The following is a 21,609-nucleotide window of genomic DNA, read 5'->3' on the forward strand; positions in this document are numbered from 1 at the left end:
ACATAGGAGGGGTGCTATTAATAATTATGTTTGGACACTAGGGCATAACATGAGACTGACTCAAGGCAAACTAGGATGTATGTATGGTCAGCCTCTTCTAGGCTGCCATAAGGAATTTAGTCTTTTTTCCCCTGAGAGCTGAAGACCTTTCAAAAGGTTTTCAGCTTGAGTGGAGGTGTGACAAGACTTGATCATTCTGGCAACAGGCTGGTAACAGATTGAAGATGAGCTGACTTAGGGAATCATGGGAGACCGGTGCAGTTAAGGGCCAGGCAGGAGGAGGTGGTGGCTTGGACTGGAGGCCAGGATGGTGGAGGGGTGGGGATAGAACACAGTATGTGTGTTGCATGTGGCTGCTGAGGAAAGGGAGGTGATGGGGTCTCAGAAATGGACAGATGTTGGGTGCTGCTAGCTGAGCCAGAACAGAGAAAAGAAGCAGGTGTGGGGAGAATGTGTAGTTTTAGATAGATTGAGAAGTCAAGGTACAAACTTAAGAGCCTTCATTCTTTGGTTTATGAATTCCTGAAGTAGGAGATAATAACGCAGCTCAACCAGTGTTGCATGGGCTCATGTCCCACCCCTCTTAAAACTACCCCCAGCCCATCTCACCTATTCACTACCTGCTTATGCCCCCAAATTTTATTAATCAAAAACAAATCCTTTCCTTTGTTAGAGGTAGACATATTTAAAAAGCAAACACTGAGTAAGCCTGCAAAGTGGTTTATAAGGGAGAGGAGGTTGGAGAATGCTTTGTTTAGAAAAGCCTGAAGACCCTAAGCTGGACAAGTGCTGTTTAGAAGATGAACTTGGGAACACTGGAGAGGTAGGGAGAAAAGGTTAGCAGAATTGAGATTCCACCCAAGGGGTCTGAAAAGCTAGGGTACTTAACTAAAAGTGAATGTGCATCTGACTTTAGAATGGCTCTTAGGGTATCTATAATTTGCAGCCTTCTAAGGTACTACTTACATAATCTCTATTTGGAGATCTTTTAAGGACCCTCTGGTTTGGGGATGGGAAGAGTTTCGTGGCTGGTATGACCAGGGAGAGGGGATAACTTTAAAATATGTTGATTGGGTTGCAGTGAGCAGCAGTTCTACATCATCAATTGGAAATACTGGAATGATTTGGTCTTGCCAGCCACCTGTTCATTCATTCCAGAAAAAGGAAAGGCAAAGGGGCTGGTGTTTGCATGCATGGTACTTAGAAGCCAGCAGTTCCCGGGCTGTTTCCTGAGATCTGACTCTCTAGGCAGGGATTCCCTGGACTGCAGGTAACTGCCACAGCTTTGCATAATGCTGGGAGGGCCGCCATTGCCCTCTTCTGGTAAGGGGCTCCTGCTACAAATGTACTGAGTTTACAGAGAAAGAGAATTCAAGCTCGTTTTTCACTTTTGGTCGGCTGTGCTCTGCCAGCTGGCATGAACCCCTAAAATGAAATGAGTGTTTGATTTGAAATGTTGTAATATATACTCAGACCATGGAACCATGTGAGGGTCTAACCTTATTTACAGTTTTGGCTTGTGGGCACTACCTTAGATATCCATATCATTTTCCACAGTTGGGCCACTTTCTATTTGGCAAAAAAGATTTCTTTCAGCCTCTTCTCTGCCTATGAAACCCTGTCTGACTGTTTCATTAGTTAACGCATGTGTGAATTTGCATCACCGATAATGGCAGCAAATGCAAGGAACATGGTTTTAATAAAATTTTAGTATCTAATATCTCTGAAGCATTAGGACACAGAACATTATAGGCCTGGGGTAAACAATTCATATTCAGTAGGGGCTTTTTGGCATTTCTTGGTGACATATTTACAAAATGTATAATTTAGAGATGAGTTTATATTACATGGTAAAACTAAAGAATATATAAAAACAACTCCATTGGGAAGGGGCAATGAGAATATGGGATTACTGTGACAGTTTATGCCATGACCAGAGGACAGTTCTTGTTGTCCATCTGGTGCTTTATTCTTTTTGGATCTATCTTTGAGTGATAACCTCTCTTTCCCTCCCCAGTAGAAGGTAAGTGCTCAGGTGAACTAAGCTGGATTTTGTTGAAAGGAACCCTGTTCTTTAGTTGTGAATACCTAGAATGGAAATCCTATTTTGTGAGGCGTTTAAGCATGTCCTTAGTATAACCCCTTTTAAAATTTAGGTTTTTCAGGGGTACCTGGGTGGCTCAGTCCGTTAGACTCTTGATTTTTACTCAGGTCATGATCTTGCAGTACCGTGAGTTTGAGCCCTGCCCTGTGAGTGCAGAGCCTGCTTGAGATTCTTCCTCTCTCTCTGCCCTTCCCCCACTCATGCTGTCTCTCAAAATAAACAAATAAACTTTATAAAAATAAAATTTAGATTTTTCAGTAACCCATTAAGTAGCTATTTGGCATTTAAAATCCGAAGACTATCACAAATAAAAGCTACCTACCATATTTGCTTGGTAGCATATTAAGATCTAAACACATGTTAATATCTACCATATTAAGATCTAAACACATAATGTTGATCTTTTTAAGCTGGATCAATTTGATACCTCCAGTGCTGTTGAGCAATGCAATTTTTCTAAGAATTCAGTAGTCACAGGACAAACATCTAATAGTCACGATCTCATTATGATTTTCACCATGTGTGAAGAAAGTCCTTAAGCACTACCTCCATATCCCCCTATGCAAAGACCCCTATGCAAATTGCCCAAAATAAAAATGGTTAGATAGCAGTCTCTCAAGAGAACGGGCAGTACTCTTTTGGATTTATATTCCATTTCTAAAATATCTCTTCAAAATTCCCGCATTACATCTCCCTTCCTTCCTTCCTTCCTTCCTTCCTTCCTTCCTTCCTTCCTTCCTTCCTTCCTTCCTTCCTCTCATTCATTCATTCATTCATTGGTTTAGTCCTGGTTAAAAGTTAATAGTGATGGAAGCATGCTTTATAGAGTGGGGGGGGGGGGCGGGGGGGGGGGAGGGGAGTAGTCTGTCAATTGGTCAGGTGATGAATCATGGAACAGAAGTGTTTTACCGAATTAAACCTTTAACCCTATATATTAAAAAAAAAAAAAAAAAAAACTTCTTGACAAAGTCTGGCAAGGTCAAGATGAAGAGGACCCTCTTTCAGACAGTTGGAAAGATGGGCAGCAGCCTCAGCTCTCTCTTCTGGCTGGGCATTTTGTAGTCCTTCTTTGACTCTGGACCATTAGCCCCTCTCTCTCCCCCTCCTCCTGGTTGGCCTCAGATCCCTATAAATTCTGCAATGCCTGAAAAGTCAACTGGCTTCATATAGTAATTTCTAGAGCAGGGTTTCTCTGCTTGGGCACTAATGACACTATGGGCCAGATGATTCTTTGTCGTGGGCTCTCCTGTGCATTATAGAATGTTGAGTAGCTTTTCTGTATTCTACCCCACTGGATGCCAATTGTGACAGCTCTAAATGTCTCCAGGCATTGCACATTGGGGGTGGACAGGTGGTGGAAGGTGGTAGTGATTTTGTCTCAGAGCCACAGCTGTAGATTATGAGTGATATATTCCTTCTACTTTAGCCTTATTACTTGGAGGTACACTGCACTGTCACACTTAACCAGTAAGTACTGATGTAGGGCACATGGTGTATTTTAGCCTGAAGGTTCCTTAATTTGAAGAATTCAAGGTGGGACATAGGTTTCCTGTCAAGGGTTAATGCCCAAGGCAGAGTTAACCAGGAGATACATACCAAAAATAATTTGACTTAGTTTCTTTTTTCTCACTGAGAAAAATATTTATTTTTATTAAATAAAATAATTTTTTATTAAAAAATATTTTTATTAGGAGCAGGCATCATAAAACTGTTTCATAAGAATAACTCTGAACTTTATATTTGTCATATTAAGGCAGAGGTAATAAGGGAAGACTAGAAGCAGGCAAATGATGTGTAGAGATGAGGAAACACAGAATCTGATTTGCAAAAAAGGAAAATGAATTTGAGGAGAATTGAAAAGAGTTTGAAGGAAGGAAGGTGTTAGATGATTTTGAGTGTTTAAAGTAGTTACATGCTGTTCATCTCATTGAAGTGTTATTTTAAAATTAATATTTTCAGGGGATTAGCAGATTTACCAGTTTTCATAGATGTTCATTTGCTGTAACTTGTAAATCTTCAGAGAATTCTTGGAGAAAGAATGAGAGAGATCAAGAATTAGAATATGTGGTTTGCTGGTATAAGGAGGATTATTATATTTTTGTTTGTGGGGAAAAAGACCATTGAAATATCACCACCAACAATAAGTGGAATCAAGCAAATGCCAGGATCTGCCTCCCTCTCTCTAATTTGTAAGTATGTGTAATCTCCAAATTTAAATAATTTGAAGGTGATCTGCAGTGGTTCTCAACCCAGCTAGCATATGACAATCAAACAGAGAGCTTTTAAAATGTACTGGTGTCCATCCAGGCCCCATCTTGAGAAGATCTGATTTAATTGGTCTGGGAGAGAATTTGGACATAATTTTTAAAAATTCCCCAAGTGATTGTTAGGTGCCACCAGGGATGCAAACCCCTATTTCTAGGCCTGTGATTCTCCAAGTGTGGTCTCCAGATCAGCAGCAGCAGCAGCATCTGCCTCACCCATGAGTCTGTTAGACATGCAAATTCTTGGCCCCACCTCAAGCCTATGAAATGAGACTCTGGGAGTGAGCCTTTTTAATCTGCATTTGTGACATGCCCTCCTGGTGAATCTGATGTGCCCTCAGGTTTAAGAAACAGTATTTCAAGCATTGGGTAGTGGTGCTTGGAAGACACTGAATCCTGAGAATCAGGGGTATATATATTATAGTGATGTTGGAAATACTACTGTAGAGTCAATGATACTGTCGTTAGAGTTCAGTTGCCTCAGGAGACTCTTCACTCATCCAAGGAGGAATGCCTGGGAGCTGTAACTTTCCACTGAGAGCCTTCACAAGGCTTAATTACTAATGTGTAGGTCGCAGCTGATACCACGTTGTGCCTCCCACTTGTTCCCATGAAGCTTTCAAGCTCACTGTCAATATTCTTAATTAATGATCTTCAGCTTCTGAAGCCATTTCATCAGTGCATCGCCTGTCCTAGCACGTTTCCCCTCAGAGCAGTCCTTGAAGAGGGTGTTATTCCCAGCAGTCAATTAGAAAAGGAAAGTAGAGGTGGCTCTAAACAAGTCCTGTGACCAATTAACCACCTCCCTTTATTCCCCTTTGTAGTTCTCTAAAAATGGGTCAGGGGGAGAAAAACTCCGGCTCTCACCAGTGGACCTCGCCTGTGTTTGTCTAACATTCTTCTATCCCACTTGGTATTTCAATTTCCTGCCTTAGGCATGAATTGGTTGAAAATTCCCTTTGAACTCTTGCTCATTTTGTAGAAACTTGATGAAGTAGTGATGAGAGTAGTTAGGGGATTGTTTCCTGAGCTCTGAGAAGTAGAGCAGAGTAGGAAGGGAAATTCAGCACCAAACTTAAAAGGTTCATTCTTGGAGAAAGCTGTGGGATTAGGAACGATTACAGTGGCTGCAATAATAATTTTAAGAATTCTTCTTGAATCTTGTTTTCTGATTGGATGAAGCAGGGTCACAGTGAAAGGGGTGAGAGGTGAAGGGAAACTTAAACTTCTTAATCCTGTAATTGGCAGTAACAGTTTTTATTGCTTCATATTCTATTTACAAGGAAAACACCTTTACTTAAAACAGTTCTATTGGATCAGCACCATCCTTGGTAAAGTTCATAGAAATTTCCCAGGTTAGTCCCTATCATTCCCTCACATGCAGTCCTGAGGAGCCTTCTGGAATTCCCTGTGGGATGGGAATCCCCTTGCATCACTAGGCACTTCCTATTATAGGGTTCCTGATGTTGTTTGTGCTTTTGGTTTTATTCTCTTACTAAAATAATAGAACCAGGATTTCTGAGCTGGGAGTCCCTTTAGGGAAGTATCTGTGCTGTCCAGTGTGGTAGCCACTAGCTACGTGCAGCTATTTAAGTTAATACGTTAATCACAAATAACCTTTTAGAATGAGAGAAATTTCAAAATTTGCACTAGCCTCATATCAGGCGTTCTCATGGCTTGTGGCTAAGGTATCAGCACAGACAAGGAGCATTTCTGTCACCAAAGAAAGTTTTTGGCTAGTGTTGGTCAGTCTTGTGACCCTCATTAGTTTCAATACTGGGACTGAGAACCATATCTTCATTTGTTAACTACTCTCAATTTATTTGCTAACTACCATTTGCCATTGTACTCTATTTTTTCCTCTTTGAATTTAATTGTAAGAATATCTCTGTGGGAGCAGGAATGATTACCACATTTTACAGAGAAGGAATTAAGACTCAGAGGCTGAAAAACTTGCCCAGGACCAAACGACCATAAAAGGTGCAGCCAGTGTTGGGACACTCATCTGTCTGATTCTAAAGCCCAAGCTTTCTCTGTTAAAGTGTCTCTTAGAAGACAAGTTCTCTGCTTCTTAAGGTCATTAGGCCCACATCTTTAGGAGTACACTAAAAAAACTCCAAACCAGTCACTGATTGTGCTTTGGATGGTTTAAGTGGCTTATCAATAAAATGGAGCAAGTCAGTTGTACATCTTTTCCTGTAGGAGTTTCATCACTTCTCACAATTAGACCAGTGACCTGTAATAACAGTGTGATATTTACACGGTTGTCTATTTCATGTACTTTACGCTTTGATCTCCTGGGTTGGGTGGTGAGTGCACCACCTCCCATAGCATATCATTTCCTGATTGGAAGGCTGGTGGGTCCCAAAGTCTTGCCAATGTGGTTTCTCTGCTCTCATCTGGTTCTCTATTTCTTAAGTCCCGAAAGAACTAAAAAGAATTGTTCTTCCACCTTTAAAAGTCCTGTGAATATTATTTCATCCTGGTTTTTTCTTTTACTTAAAAAAGTGAATCATTCTCCTTTTTTCAATTGATCCTTATAGGATGATTTTAAGTTGACATTCTTACTCTAATTTGTCACAGTTTGTCTATGTATTTTGAAACTAGTTGAACAGTAAATGCGTAAAACATAGCCATCATTATGTTTATTTAGCTGCTACTGTTAAAGTAGCCTAAAATGAAATTGCCATCATTGACTGCCACAGCATAATGCTGCCCACTCAGCTTACTCTTGATTAAGAGTACCTCCGTGCTCAGGCGATTAGTTTTTTAGAGCCAAAGTTTGGCCCTTACATATATCCTTATTAAATTCCACTTAGTTAGATTGATCTAACTACTTTCTTTAACTCATCCTCATAACCTAATTTTATTTGTCTCTGAGTCACAGAGATCCAAGGTTTTTTTTGTTTTTGTTTTTTTTTTGTGTTTTTTTTTCCAGATCATTTTTGCTACCCCAACAAAATATTCACTATTCCATCTCATGCAGTATCATCCACCTATGTTGTTGGCATTGTATCTTCATACCTTCATCCATGTCACTGCCAAGAATGTGGACCAAGACAAGGATCAAGGAAAAAGCCATCCTGTGGTTATGGCTGTTAAACTAGTTATGAATTCACCTAATCATCATTTCTTCCACCCCAATTTTTCTGGTTTTTCTTCACCTGGATTCATTTGTTCATTCAGAGATTCATTCAATTAATATTTATTGAGCTCTTTCCATGTGCCAGGCAGGCCCTTTTGAAAGTAGAAGCTGCTAGGGTTTTACTCATAGATTATGAGAGATTATGAGAGAAGGAGAGGCATTAAAGATGACTCCACAGTTTTTGAACTGAACAACTGGGAGAATGGAGTTGCCGTTTACCAAACCAGCTTAACTAAACCTGGTGGGAGCAGGTTTGAGGGTAAAATATCAATAGTTTTATTTTGGATTTGTTATGTTGTAGATATCTGTTAGACATCCAAGTGGAGATGTAGAGTAGTCAGCTGGGTTTGTACATGTGGAGCTCGGGAGATGTCTGGACTAGATCAGGAATGCTAGGTGTCATCAGCATGTGAACTGTCTGGAATCTGAAACCTGGAGACTGATGAGGATGTAGGTGGAGATAGGAGAGGTTTACAGGCTGAGCCCTAGTCAGTTTAGATTCAGTATGATGGGGATGAGCCAGCACAGGAGACTGAGAAATAGTGGATAAGGAAGAGGGAAGAGAGCCAGGAAAGCCTGTTATCCCAGAAATGAGAGTTGTAAGGGGCAAGTGAAAGAACCACTTTCTTAGATGGCACTGAGATTTCAAGTAACATGAGGGCCAAGAACTGACCATTGGACTTGGTTACGTGAAGGTCATTGGTAACCTTCACAGAAGCTGTTTCAGTGGAATAGTTCAGGCAAAGGGATGTCATGGGAAACTTTGCCTGATTCCTGGTGGGGGTTCATATCTGCTTTGTCAGCCACATCTCACCAGTTGTTATCGTCTGGGAATCTTGGTGTAGTTTTTCATATTTATACTTTGGGTTTGCTTCTGGATCCCCTCTAATAATCTGTTAGAGATTAAGTTTATAGTTGGAAAATCTATCTTTTGCCCCCTTTTGCAAATTGCAATGCCATTTGCCCCTCTCTAGGATCTATTGCCACTGCAGGGATCCTCATCATCTCTGTGGCCAAGCTGTGTACAGTGTCCATCATGTTCATGCCCTGGGACCGGTTTCCCTGGAGCCCAGTTGTCTGACCTCATTTCAAGGACTGACGTGCCACTGTATAACCTCCCTGTCTGTTTGAGGCTTACCACCTCCTTCCTTTCTATTTCTGCTAAGGCTCGATCTCAGTCTGGCAGATAGATCATGTTTTCCCTTTGGATTTCTATCACCGTCTTTATCCTAAGCCAGCGGTAAGTTTTTAAGATTCTCAGCAAGGCATTATTGTATCGGTGGTTCTCAACCCTGGCTGCACATCACATTCACCTCTAGAGGGTTATGTTTCCTTTCTAAGGAAAATCCTACTTTGAGTTTCTTACAACTCTAAGGGAATTATTTTACCATTGTGATAAAATGGTGATATTCTTGTGAGTTTTAGAATTGTAATATTTTCACAATTCTGGTGTGTTGCCACCTTCCATTGTTTTACATGGTGAAACTTGATAGGATTTTTTTCTTCCTTTTTATTGTAACCGCCAAGAACGTTCCTTTTTCATACTGAGAAAGTCATGAATTATCTTCAAGGAGACACAGTGGCCTACAGCAGTGCTTCGTAAACTTGAGCCTGAACCAGAATCACCTGGAAGACTTGTTAAAACACAGGATACCCTTCAAATTTCTGACTGGGTAGGCCTGAATTTGCATAGGAGACAATTAGGAGATTCTAATGCTGCTGGTACTTTGAGAGCCAGGCCTCTGTCTAGGCTTCAGTGAGTAAATACCCTTCAGGTTGTGCACACAGATTACTTTCCTGAACTGGCAGAACCAAGAGAATAAGTATGGCTAAGGGTAGAGATGAGGCTTGCACTTGACTTGGTTGGGCCTCTCTGAGACTCAGGTAACTCTGAGCCTTGCAGAAGTGGAAGCTTTTCATGTGCAATAGGCCTCAGGAAGTCCTGACTCTGAGGTTGTGTTTTGGTTTGCAGCCATACATTTGGATTCTTTTTGCCCTCATGTAAAGTTTACATGTTAGCCTTATCTTTGGCCCCTTTAAGTTGGCTTTGGAAGCACGCTTACCCCTTTTACAGGTAGCCCCCTTTATCAACAATGTGTGGACAGTATTAATACTTGACAAAAAATCAAATGGCAACTAGATTCAACAGAGAGTGCCTGTCATAGCTTTATCTGGCAAGTCATTTGTTGTAGTAGAAAGTAGATGAGAGGGTTCCAGAGAAAACATACCGATGTGGGGGATTCATTAAATTATTTAATATTTAACTGAATAAACAGAATTCCTCTAAGTCACCCAGATTCCCCAAAGTAGCCATCAAAATCTCTTTGTCCCTTGCACCAACAAGGGTGGAAAATTGTGCCACGTTTTATCTCCCTTCTTCTTTCAAGACATCTCCCTCAAGACTGGCTGTCCTTTAGAGAAATCCATGAATTCCAGGCATTGATCACTAGAGGAATATTTGCAGAGTTTTTTGTTTTCTTTTTTCTTTCCGATTCATTTTATAAGTGGTTGTAAGTTTCTTTAACTCATAGGCTACACTGCTTTTATACTTCTTGACATTGAAGACTGTCAAGATTCCTCAGGGATATAAAAGAATATTTTCTAAAATGTTAATTTTTAGAGAGTTTAAAATCAAACCCTCATCCCAGAGTTCCTTGATAACACATATGCTGGATAAAATTGTGAGCAGAGCTTGTGGGGACCTATACCCTTATTGTTTATCCAATTCCATATTCCGATTACTAAATGGTTGGCCATGATTGGTCCTGAACACACTCCTGATGGCCTCAATGTTGCTAATTATGAATGTTGCTTGTCTTTCCAGCCACCTAAGACTTTCTCAAGTACATAATAATGTCTTTCAGGTTATCTTTCCACTTCATGTTCTCTGTTGCAGAAATATGGGAGGGGAGAGCTCATAGTTTTACTGTATAATCACCTGTGATTACAAGCCATCTGTTCTTCCAAGAAGCAGTGCATGGCCGGAGTAAAACTGTACAAGAGAGTTATGAGGCATTTATTAGCTCTTAGTAGGAATAGGTGGAAGCCTGTGCCCTATCTGTTTGTAAATCTTATGGAACTGACAATTCAGAGTTCATGTGATATGCCTTGGAATTTGAGGCAAATTCTACCTTTGCAGGGGTGGAGGAGACCCACAACAACCCACTGAGCCCTTTGTATGGCTGGCACTGTGCGAAGCCTTGCACCTCCGTATTCTCTCATTTCGTCAGATACCTCCATAAGGTGGTTTTCGTCCCCATTTTACATCGCAGGAACTTCCTCTGGTCTGGGGGAATTGAGGTGTAGGCCAGGGGTTTAGGTCAGATGCATTCTACCCCCAGGTCATTGTGCTCCCTGTTGCTGCACACACTCTGTACACGCCACTCCAGTCCCTGGAGGGGAAGTAGCCTACTGGTTACATTGGAAAGAATGATTTCTTGAAAACCATTAGGGAAAGTGTCTATAGCAATGAAATAGGTCCTTCTCTTTCAAAAGGAGCGACTGAAGGCTTATTCCTAACTGCACTCTTCCTAACTGCAATGGTGGGTTTTAGAGTCTGTGATTCAGCCCCAAATGCTACTTGAAGGTTCCAATGGCATATGTTAAATTTAAGCTTTGCTTTACGATATATACCACTTTAGTTGGCCTTTGCTGTATGCCCAACAGTGCTTTGCTTTTCTTCCCAAATCTTACCCACGAAGAGTGTGAGCCACTTTTGAGCACTGTAGGCCAAAACCTCAAACTCTTTCTTAATAGGAGGCCAGAAGCGGTTTACTGAAGGACATCAGCCTGTTACTCTGTTTTTTTCTTTCTCTTTGTCATCAAACTCATTAGCTCTGTTTTTCTGCGTTCTTTCTCATTCCTTTGTGACTTGTTTCCCACCCATGTAGGATCTTTCCCCATCCATAACAATAAATCTGTTAAGAAACACAAACAAATGACTGGCAAGGTGTATGTCCCTGACCTGTAGCCAGAAGCCCCGCAACAGACACGAAACAGGAGAGAGAAACTCCCTCCCCTTCTGGTTCCTTTTCACCTGAGACAAGTCACATCCTCTGCTGCATCCCTTTCAGCTGGAAAAAGTTGAGCCAAAGAACTAGTTATCTATTTGCTACCAAAGAAGCCCCCTTACATGTTCCCTTTATTGCATTTGAATCCACACAGTCAACCAGGGTTTTGCAGATTGTTCTGCCTGATTGGAAGGTGGGAAAGTAAGTATTTGGCATGGAGGAGTGGGTATTGCTACCTGTTTTCTGGGCTGACAATATTCTGTTCATGAATGATGCAAACTTAGTTATAAGCCATGAGATTGATTCTGTGGTCTTTCCAGTTCTGAGGACAGGGTGCAGGTGAGAGGCGGATAATCCCTCCTAGAGAGAGAACAAGGCAGACACTAAAGTAATTTTTATCATTGATGTAGTTTTTAGGATTTGTTTAACCAACACTCTTCACTGTCCTCTCTGTGCCAGGCCCAGTATGAGGCATTGACAACCCAAAGGTAGCAGAAGGCAGCTCCTCCCCACAGGCAGCCTATAGGAGATGGATGTAAACAGCCATGTGTTTACAGCCTGTGATGATTCCACAACAGAATCATGAAAGTGCTGTGGCAGCAAACAGGAGCTTTGTCCTGCCTGCGAGGTGTCAGAGAATGCTCAGGGGGAGGACTCATTGGTTGCTAAGATTTTTACTACTGTGCTTGCATGGCCTGTAGTGAACCGATACAGGATGAGATGATGTGCCAGACTCGGTGTGACTCTTGCATAACTTATACATCAGGGCAAACATTAAGTGTACAAATAGAATCCAAGCCATGGTTGTTAACCCAAACACAACCAGGAGGTGGGATGTTAAAATGGAAGGCACCCTGAAGGAGATCCAGTGGTGGCCTCTCATTTTACACAGAGGGAAACTGAGGCCCAGAGAAGGGAGTTGGACACTCCTCCTAAACTGGGGCATCATTGAAAGAGATCTGTGGCTTCGGACTTCTTGTGTTAGGCCGTTCTCCTGCTTGTCATCCTAGGGCTTTCTCGAGACTTCTCTGTGGGTGTGCTCTTGAATTTGGGCTGGGTCTAATTCCGTTACTAAGATTATAGAATGTTCCTTCTACCTGGCCTGACCAGTATTTGCCAGGTTGGCAAGGCACCACACCAAACAGCCTACCCGTGATCACCAGGAATCTTCTAAAAGTGAAAGAGAACAGAGCTCTTAAGTTTCTCAGTGTTTCCAGAACACTTACTGGTAATGGTTTATGACTCTCTGGGTTGTCATGAGAGTCAAATGCAGTAATGTAAGGAAAGGGCTTTACCCAGAATCTGGCACACAATAAGTGCTCAATGAATCTTAACTATTGTTACTGCCAATTTGTTTAGTAAGTTTTTGCAGTGAGATTAATGATACATGGTACTCTGATGGAATGACTCTTTATTCTTTCCTTCCCTGACCTGTTTGTTTATTGTATATGCCATCCTAAAGGTATGCTGGTTGCTTTTCTTGAATGTAAACTCCAAGCTTAGATTTCTTGGGTAAGGAGAGGGCAAGGGAGTTAAGTGGACAAAAGATTTGTGTTGACTTTTCTTCTGCTTTAACTCTGGATAGGATTGTTACTGTCAGGAGACCGCCTGTCCCAACACCCCCACCCCATGTTCAGTGTGATTTATTGCCCTGGTCCTCTGCTGTAGTCCTTTCCTCCCCCTTTTCTTCCCTCCCCCTCCCACCCCCGTCTCTATACAGGGGGGCCTTTGCCACTACTCTGCACGCTTATCCTAGCAGGGCACCCCACACTGACAGCTTCAGCATCAGAACTCTTAGTGCCTCTCTTCAAGCATGGAATGAGTCACTGCACAGGGAAGGGAGCTCAGTGACCCTGTTCAGAGTTCTTGGTTCAGTCCTTTGTCACTAATGGACAGACATGCCTTCCAGCGCTCACCCTAAGAGGGAACAGGTATAGTGGGGTGGGTTCCAGGCTAGGTAGCCTTAAATATGCCTCCACATGGCCTCTGGAAAGAAGTCCTGAGTGGTCTTTTTTCAGAGGGGATATTTCTTCAAAGTAATACATGGCAGGGGGCTTTAGAGTCTAATGGATTTGGATTTGATTTCTGGTCTGTCACTTATTGACTGTGTAATATTGGACTAATCTCTACCTTCTCAAATGCCACTTCCTTATCTATGAAATATGAGTAATAGTTGTGCTCTTTTGTAGGCTAGTGGTGAGGATTAAATGAAATACTATAGATAAAGCTTAGCACAATGCCTAGATCATAGGTGCTCTGTAAACTGTGCTTTTTCTTCAAAAACCACATGACTTTCTAATTCCATGTAACATACATGCACTTTATTTTGATAGGAAGGTATTTAATATGTTCCTTAAAGCCTTTTAGTAATGTTGGTAGATACTCCAGGAAGAGAGTCGCCATGTTTTGTTTTTGTTTTTGTTTTTCATGAAAATTTTCAGGAGAAATGTCTCTCTAGATTTAATATTTAGAAATGATTGAATTATCCTCAGTACTGATTCATTCTCATCTTACAGACTCTGATTGGCTTTTCTTGTTTTACATCAGGAACTAGCAAACTCAGAGCCACCTATTGCAAAGACCTATGACAATGGTGGAAATTTTGTACAGACCTACCATTGTCTTCATTTTAGATTTCTACCCTTGTTTTTCTTATTTCCTCCATCTTTCATATTTGCCTTATTAATCCAAACTGCCTTAAATCCTTAGTGGCATGTGGTATAAAATGCCAATAACAGTTCCAGCAGACCCACATGAGTGAGTTGCCTGTGGACAGCCCATGGGCACGCTAGAACTACTCACATGCCTAGGGCATCATCGTTGCCCCAAACCACATCCTCTTCTTTCTCTTTTGAGTGTGTCTTAGATCTACTCCTTCATCTTTACCCATCACCTTCCATTGTCTCTTATTTGGGTTTGGGGGTGGCTTTAAACCTGTTTGCGTGGCTCTGCCGGCCCAGGCACTCCTACCTGAGAGAGCTCTCCAGCCTATAGGTCTTTTCGTTCCTCCTTGGCCTGCCCAGGGTTCCTCTGTGGTCTGAACCCTCCTGCCCTATTGGCCTTATCTGCTGACGTCCTGTTTCTGCTTATCAGACCCTGTTTTGTCCCCAGAGCATGCCAGGCTATTCAGGCCTCTTTCCTCATGTGGCTGCTGTTTTTTACTTTTTCTCCACCACCTGTCCTCTTCCTCAGGACCTAGCTGAGAGGTCATATACCTCATCCCTGGCCTCCTTCAGGCAGAGTGGTGGCTTGGCCACCTCTGGTCCTGGGGTGTACACTGTGGTTACACTTACTACAGTAAGTGCCTCTCCCTCTCAGGGTGTAACCAGGGCTCCGGTGAAACTCAGCAGGTGTTGAATGAACGAGGAAATGGGAGAATGCACATGGATCTCACGGTTCTGAGCCTGCTTCTCAGGTACCTTCATGGTGAGAAGTGTTAGCATTTCCACCTTTATTTGACACTTAAGGTAAAATTACAAGATAAGATCTTCCATTCCTCAGTTGATGGACATTTAGGCTCTTTCCATAATTTGGCTCTTGTTGAAAGTGCTGCTGTAAACATTGGGGTACAAGTGCCCCTATGCATCAGCACTCCTGTATCCCTTGGGTAAATTCCTAGCAGTGCTATTGCTGGGTCATAGGCTAGATCTATTTTTAATTTTTTGAGGAACCTCCACACTGTTTTCCAGAGCGGCTGCACCAGTTTGCATTCCCACCAACAGTGCAAGAGGGTTCCCGTTTCTCCACATCCTCTCCAGCATCTATTTATAGTCTCCTGATTTGTTCATTTTGGCCACTCTGATTGGCATGAGGTGATATCTGAGTGTGGTTTTGATTTGTATTTCCCTGATGAGGAGTGACGTTGAGCATCTTTTCATGTGCCTGTTGGCCATCTGGATGTCTTCTTTAGAGAAGTGTCTATTCATGTCTTCTGCCCATTTCTTCACTGGATAAAGAAGTTGTGGTTTATGTATACAATGGAATACTACTTGGCAATGAGAAAGAATGAAATATGGCCTTTTGTAGCAACGTGGATGGAACTGGAGAGTGTTATGCTAAGTGAAATAAGCCATACAGAGAAAGACAGATACCATATGTTTTCACTCTTACGTGGATCCTGAGAAACTTAACAGAAGACTATGGGGGAGGGGAAGGGGCAAAAAAAAGTTACATAGAGGGAACGAGGCAAACCATAAGAGACTCTTAAAAACTGAGAATAAACTTAGGGTTGATGAGGTGTGGGAGGGAGGAGAGAGTGGGTGATGGGCATTGAGGAGGGCACCTGTTGGGATGAACACTGGGTGTTGTATGGAAACCAATTTGACAATAAATTTCATATTAAAAAAAAAAAAAGATCTTCCACCCCTGGCAGTGAGGTTAGGGTGAGATAATCATAGAATCCATCTAGTCCGTTTTTTTTCAAACTATAGAAAATCACTGGTTGTCACTGGTGATGGCATAGTTGTTGCCACTCTAGAATAAGGAGAGGGGAAATTGTTCTATGAAGCATCTGTGTCCTGTGCAGAATCAGAACAGCTTTGTCCCCAGAATGGGCTCAGCATCCTCAGTTTACAGATAAGGCTGTGGTTTGCCCAAACTTCAGAGCCCATTTATACTGTCATCGTTCATTCGTTCCTTTCTTCCTTCCTTTAAATAGCACTTGCTGTGAAATCTTCCCCTTGATAAAGACTCTAAAGGCAGAGCAGTGGTGGCATGGATGCTGAAGGGCTAGGCCAGCAGGGTCTCACTGAAGATTAAAGCTGTCTGTACACAACACACACACACACACACACACACACACACACACACTATTAAGCACTTGTTGTGAGCTGGTCCTGTGCTAATTGCTGCAGTGTAGATTTGAATGAGATTGGGACCCTGTCTGTCTGCACCAAGGAGCTAACAGCCTAGCAGGGGCAGCCCCTACATAGACCAGCCATTTAGTGCAGAAATAAATAAGCATGTGAAGCATAGACCTGATCCAGGGGACCAAGTGACAAACTGTTCAGAAAAGCTGCACTGAGATGTCCATGCTCCTCCTGGGGTTCAAGGAGGCATAAAAGTTGACAAACCCAGGAGCATCGGGGTGCATTGGAATCAGAGGGCAGAAAGCACGTATGTTAGAGATTGCTCTGGTTGGTGTTGAGAGTTCATGAGACACCAGGAGGGAGGTGACATGCAGAAGAAGAGACAGAGGTGTGCTTAGCCCTTCAAGAAGTAAAACCAATAAGACTTGGCGACTGAGTGTGGAGGGTTAGGGAAAAGGAGGAGTTGGGGTTGACTCCCAGGCTTTTGGCCGAAACGTCTGGGTGGAGGGGGCTAGAAGCTGGATCAGACCCTGGCCTGTTGACTCACAACCCAGGGCATGAGATGCAAAGCTTTTACTAGTGGCCTTTGGTCTGTTAAAGAGGTAACTGGCCTGTGTAAAGTGAGCAGCTGTGGCCTAAGAAAGAAGTCATGGTTCGTGTGTTCCCCCTTTCTGAACAGAGCTGGAGTTTCTCTGCTGAGAGATGAAATAGCCTCCTACTAATTAAGGAGAAGTGAAGGCTGTGCTCCTGGCAGCAGTAAGAGGCTTTTTTTCCTTAAAACTTCTGTTCACTCATGGGAGCAAAGCAGCAAAGCTATGAGAGCAGGGAACTTTAGAAAGGCAGCATACGGCTGCTTGGTGTGGGAGTCTGAGAGAGCTTGCTGGAGAACTCAGAACTGCTGGCTGCAGGGGGAGAGCCCTGCTGTGTGTTGGGGGGACTGCACATGTGCCTGGTGGCAGAGTCTGGCTGAAGTCCCAGGAAAGTTTGAGCACCGGAGTAAGATTCCAAAAACAAAACTATTCTAATCGATCTGTTTATAATCAAACTTACACTAGATTATTTGTGATCAAAGGTATGAAATGATGAGAGAATACCAAACTGGACCTTGCTATTTAATTCATTAGAAAGCTACTATTACAGGGGTGCCTGGGTGACTCAGTTGGTTAATTGCCCGCCTTTGGCTTAGGTCATCTGTGATCTCATGGTTCGTGGGTTCAAGCCCCACATCAGGCTCTGTGCTGACAGCAGAGCCTGCTTGGGATCCTCTGTCTCCCTGTCTCCCTGCCCCTCCTGTGCATGTATGTTCTCTCTCTCTCTGTCTCTCTCAAAAATAAATAAACATAAAAAAAAAGTTTATAGAAAGCTACTATTACATAGTATCAATTCAAATTGTTCAAGTATCACTTTTTTTTTTTTTTTTTACTATTTTAAAAGCCAATTTTGCTAATGGAGAAGGGGTAGCAGAGAACTTGGTCTAAGGAGTCAGGATTAAACACTTGCAGGAAAGCCAGTAAAATGTGTATAAGGCACATCCCATTGCTTCTGCGAGGTTCTTGTTCTGCCATCTGTGGTGCCTCAACAGGTTTAAGATAGAATCGAGAGGGTTGGTGAACTTGGATGGGAGCAAAAATTACATCTTTATTTTAACCAAATTCTAACCAATTTTTTTTATTATAAATTAAGTATTCAAAACATGGTATTTGCAGGATATGTCACCAGTAGAATCATAGCTCTTTTCATGTTATCTTATAGTTGTGGCACATATCTGAAGGTATCATGTATGTTTACTACTACTTCGGATTTGTGGTAGTTATTAGATCTACCACTATGAAAAGAGCCAGTGCCTTAATAGACAAGTACATACATTACTAAATCACAATTTTTTTTTTAATTTGGATAATCGTACTTCAGTCAAATTGGTTTTCTTTTGAATCCATTGTGTTTTATCCATGGCACACAAAAAGTTAATAACCCCTGGTTAATGTCATGTAGTTGTGGCATATGACCTCCACCTGGTGGCAGCATATTCCTTAAAGGTTAAATCTATAATCAACAGTTGTGAAGAAACGTAAAGTAACAGTATACTTGAGTGTGGTTTTCAAACAGTTTTGACCACAAATCCACAGTAAGAAATAGGCTTCCCATCATAACTCAGTATACTCATACATAAGTTTCACAAAATAAGTCTTGACTGTACCATGTGACATATTGATATTTTTTATTCTACTCACATATTCCCTTTGATTCTCTTTCATTAAAATAAAATACTGGTTGTAACACACTAAGAAGCAGTTCAGTGGGTCACACTGCACCATTTGACATCATAGGAGATCCTCTTTCACCATATTTCATTATTTTTTATCCAGTTGAACTTCACTTTGTTCTCCTCCAAAATACCCATACATTTTTAGGGACAGAGGACATTTTATATAACTGTCAGTAAATGTAAATGTGCTTTTACACAGCCTTTAAAAATTATTTATTAGCGATGTATAATTTACACTGAAATGAACTGATCTTAACCGTATACCCCACCAAGATAGAGAACCTTCCCACCACCACACAAAGTTCTTCTGTGCCTGTTCTCAGTCAACTCCTCCCTAGGTAATCACTATTCTGATTGCTTTGGCCACAGATTGAGTTTTGCTCTTCTAGAACTTCATATAGATGGAATCCTACAGTATGTATTCTTTTCGCCTGGTGTGTTTTGCTCAACGTAATGTGGAGATTAGTCCATGTTGAGTGGATCTGTAGTTTTGTGACGAGCATTCCATTGAATGAATGTACCATACTTTGTTTATTCTCCTGTTGATGGACTTGGGTTGTCTTCTGTCTTGTCTTAGCTATTATGAATAAGACTTCTATGAACATTTGCGTACAAATCTTCCTGTGCACATGTTTTATCTCTCTTGGTAAGTGCCTAAGGTGGAATTGCTGGCTCAGTCTGTAAATTAAATGTGTGTTTAAGTAAAGGAAACTGACGAACCATTTGCCAAAGTGGTTGAACCATTTTATATTTCCACTAGCAATGCATGAAAGTTTGGGGAGCTCCACATCCTTACCAAATTTGGTGTGTCAATCTTTTTAATTTTAGTCATTCTTGTAAGTATGTAGTTGTATCTCTTGGTGGTTTTCATTTACATTTGCCTGATGACTGATGTTGAACACTTTTTCATGTGTTATTAGCTGTTTGTTTATCTTGTGAGGTATCTGTTGAAGCTTAGGTTGTTTGTTTTTTTTAAATATTAGATTTGTACGAGTTATTTATTTTGGATGCCAGTCCTTCATGTCAGATATATGCATTTATAAATATTTTCTCTTAGCCTGTGACATACATATTCATCTTATTAATGGTGTCTTTCTTTAAAAAAATTTCTTAATGTTTATTTTTGAGAGAGGGAGAGAGCACGCAAGCGGGAAGGGGCAGAAAGAGAGAGGGAGACAGAGGATCCCAAGCAGGCTCTGTGCTGACACCTGAGAGCCTTATGTGTGGCTCGAACCCACAAACCACAAGATCATGACCTGAGCCGAAATCAGATGCTCAACCAACTGAGCCACCCAGGAGCTCAGTGGTGTCCTTTAATGAGCAAATGTTTTAAATTTTACAGAATTCAATTTAATAATTTTTTTCTTCTATATTTTGTGCTCGCTGGGTTCTAAGAAATTTTTTTCTATTGCAAGTTTGGCAAGATAGTTTTGGTTTTTATGTGTAGGTCTATCATCCATCTCGAATTAATTTTTGTGTATGGTATGAGGTAAGTGTCAAATTTTATTTTCCTTCCATATTTATATTTGGTCTATTTGGGCCATTCGTTGAAAATATTTTCCTTTCATCATTGAATTACAGCACGAATTTAAAAACAAAAAACAAAAAAGAAAACCTGTTCAGCCAAAGAGGTACAAAAATGACATTTTCCTGTAGGTCATCACTGACCCTTTGGGCCTCTGAGACCATCCCCAACCTACAGTCTTGGTCTTCTGTTTCTTTCTAAGTTACCTTATCCACAATTATCCAGAGATTTGCAGAAATTACTCATAAGGTGTAAAGGCTATAACCTTTTACAGGGTCTATAGCCATGCCACAAATCGCCTACCCACATGTGGCTGTTTAAGTTAAATTAATGTCAAAAACAATTTAGAATTCAGCTTCTCAATCACAGTAGCCACGTTTCATATGCTCAGTAGCCATAACATGGCTATTGGCTGCCCTGATGAACATTGACAAGAAGCAGTTTAAAAAAAATTTTTTTTAATGTTTATTTATTTTTGAGAGAGACAGAGACAGAATGCGAGTGGGTTAGGGGCAGACAGAGAGGGAGACACAGAAGCAGAAGCAGGCTCCAGGCTCTGAGCTGTCAGCACAGAGCCTGACATGGGGCTCAAACTCACGAGCCGCGAGATCATGACCTGAGCCGAAGTCGGACGCTCAACTGACTGAGCCACCCAGGCGCCCCAGGATTTGTACAGTTTTACAGTGTATTTTAATAAAACTAATTTAGTTTTGGTAACTGTCATTCAGCATCCACCTTGCTCTCCTTGCTTCTGTTTGTATTCTCAAATGTACTGTCCCAGCCATTCCTTTTCTCTGCTTGAAAATGCAGTAGCTTATATGTGTTCTTTCCTATGTCAAAGAAAGAATTCCCCTGACTGTCCATGGAACCATTCCTTTCTGGAGCCTACCCAATTCTGACCTATTGGACTTCTCTCAGTGTTTGATAGCCTTCCAGCTGCCACTGGATGCCTTGAGCATCCCCTCGAAGGTGTGGGACACAGTTTTTTTGTCTTTGCTATTATGATTAAAATTCTATTTCTCCTTAGCATTTCTGCCCTAAACATTAAACTTGCAAAAACTAGTAGGTTTATGACCTGTAGCCCTGCCCCATATTAAGATTTCTGTCCACTAGGGAACTTTGTTGCCATTTCATCATGAGCAACCACATAGGAATTTGTGAGATTTTCTCTCATTGTTTGCTGGGCGTGAGCTAACTCTGCCATTAATGTCTTTTTAGTGTGGGAATTTTGCTGTCCTGGTGGATCTTCACATATTGCCGCAAGGTTCAAACAAAGATACCAGCTGGTTTTCTGAACAGAAGAAAGAGGTACCACAAAACTTTTCACTGTTTAAATGCAATAGCTGATGCTCAAAGAAATATTAACTCTTTCAGCTTTCATTTTCATCAGTTGGCAAAAAATACTGAGTGATATTTAACCCTTGAAAAATAGTTGTATTCCCAATGACAGACCTGCTTTTTTTCCTTAAGAGAGTGACACATCTATG

The 21,609-nt window shown here is 41.5% G+C and overlaps 1 protein-coding gene across 1 annotated transcript in view; it reads left to right on the plus strand.

The window, feature by feature from the left end:
- The window catches only part of SLX4IP (SLX4 interacting protein), a 176,633-nt gene that overhangs the window by 89,264 nt on the left and 65,760 nt on the right, over positions 1–21,609 (plus strand). Inside the window, exon 3 of the mRNA XM_019462516.2 lies at positions 21,341–21,430. Coding sequence (XP_019318061.2) covers positions 21,341–21,430 — 90 coding nt within the window. The remainder of the gene's footprint in view (positions 1–21,340; positions 21,431–21,609) is intronic.

The sequence above is a fragment of the Panthera pardus genome, unplaced genomic scaffold (assembly GCF_024362965.1).
Source record: "Panthera pardus isolate Hobbes unplaced genomic scaffold, ASM2436296v1 HiC_scaffold_25, whole genome shotgun sequence".
In the NCBI taxonomy this organism is placed as follows: domain Eukaryota; kingdom Metazoa; phylum Chordata; class Mammalia; order Carnivora; family Felidae; genus Panthera; species Panthera pardus.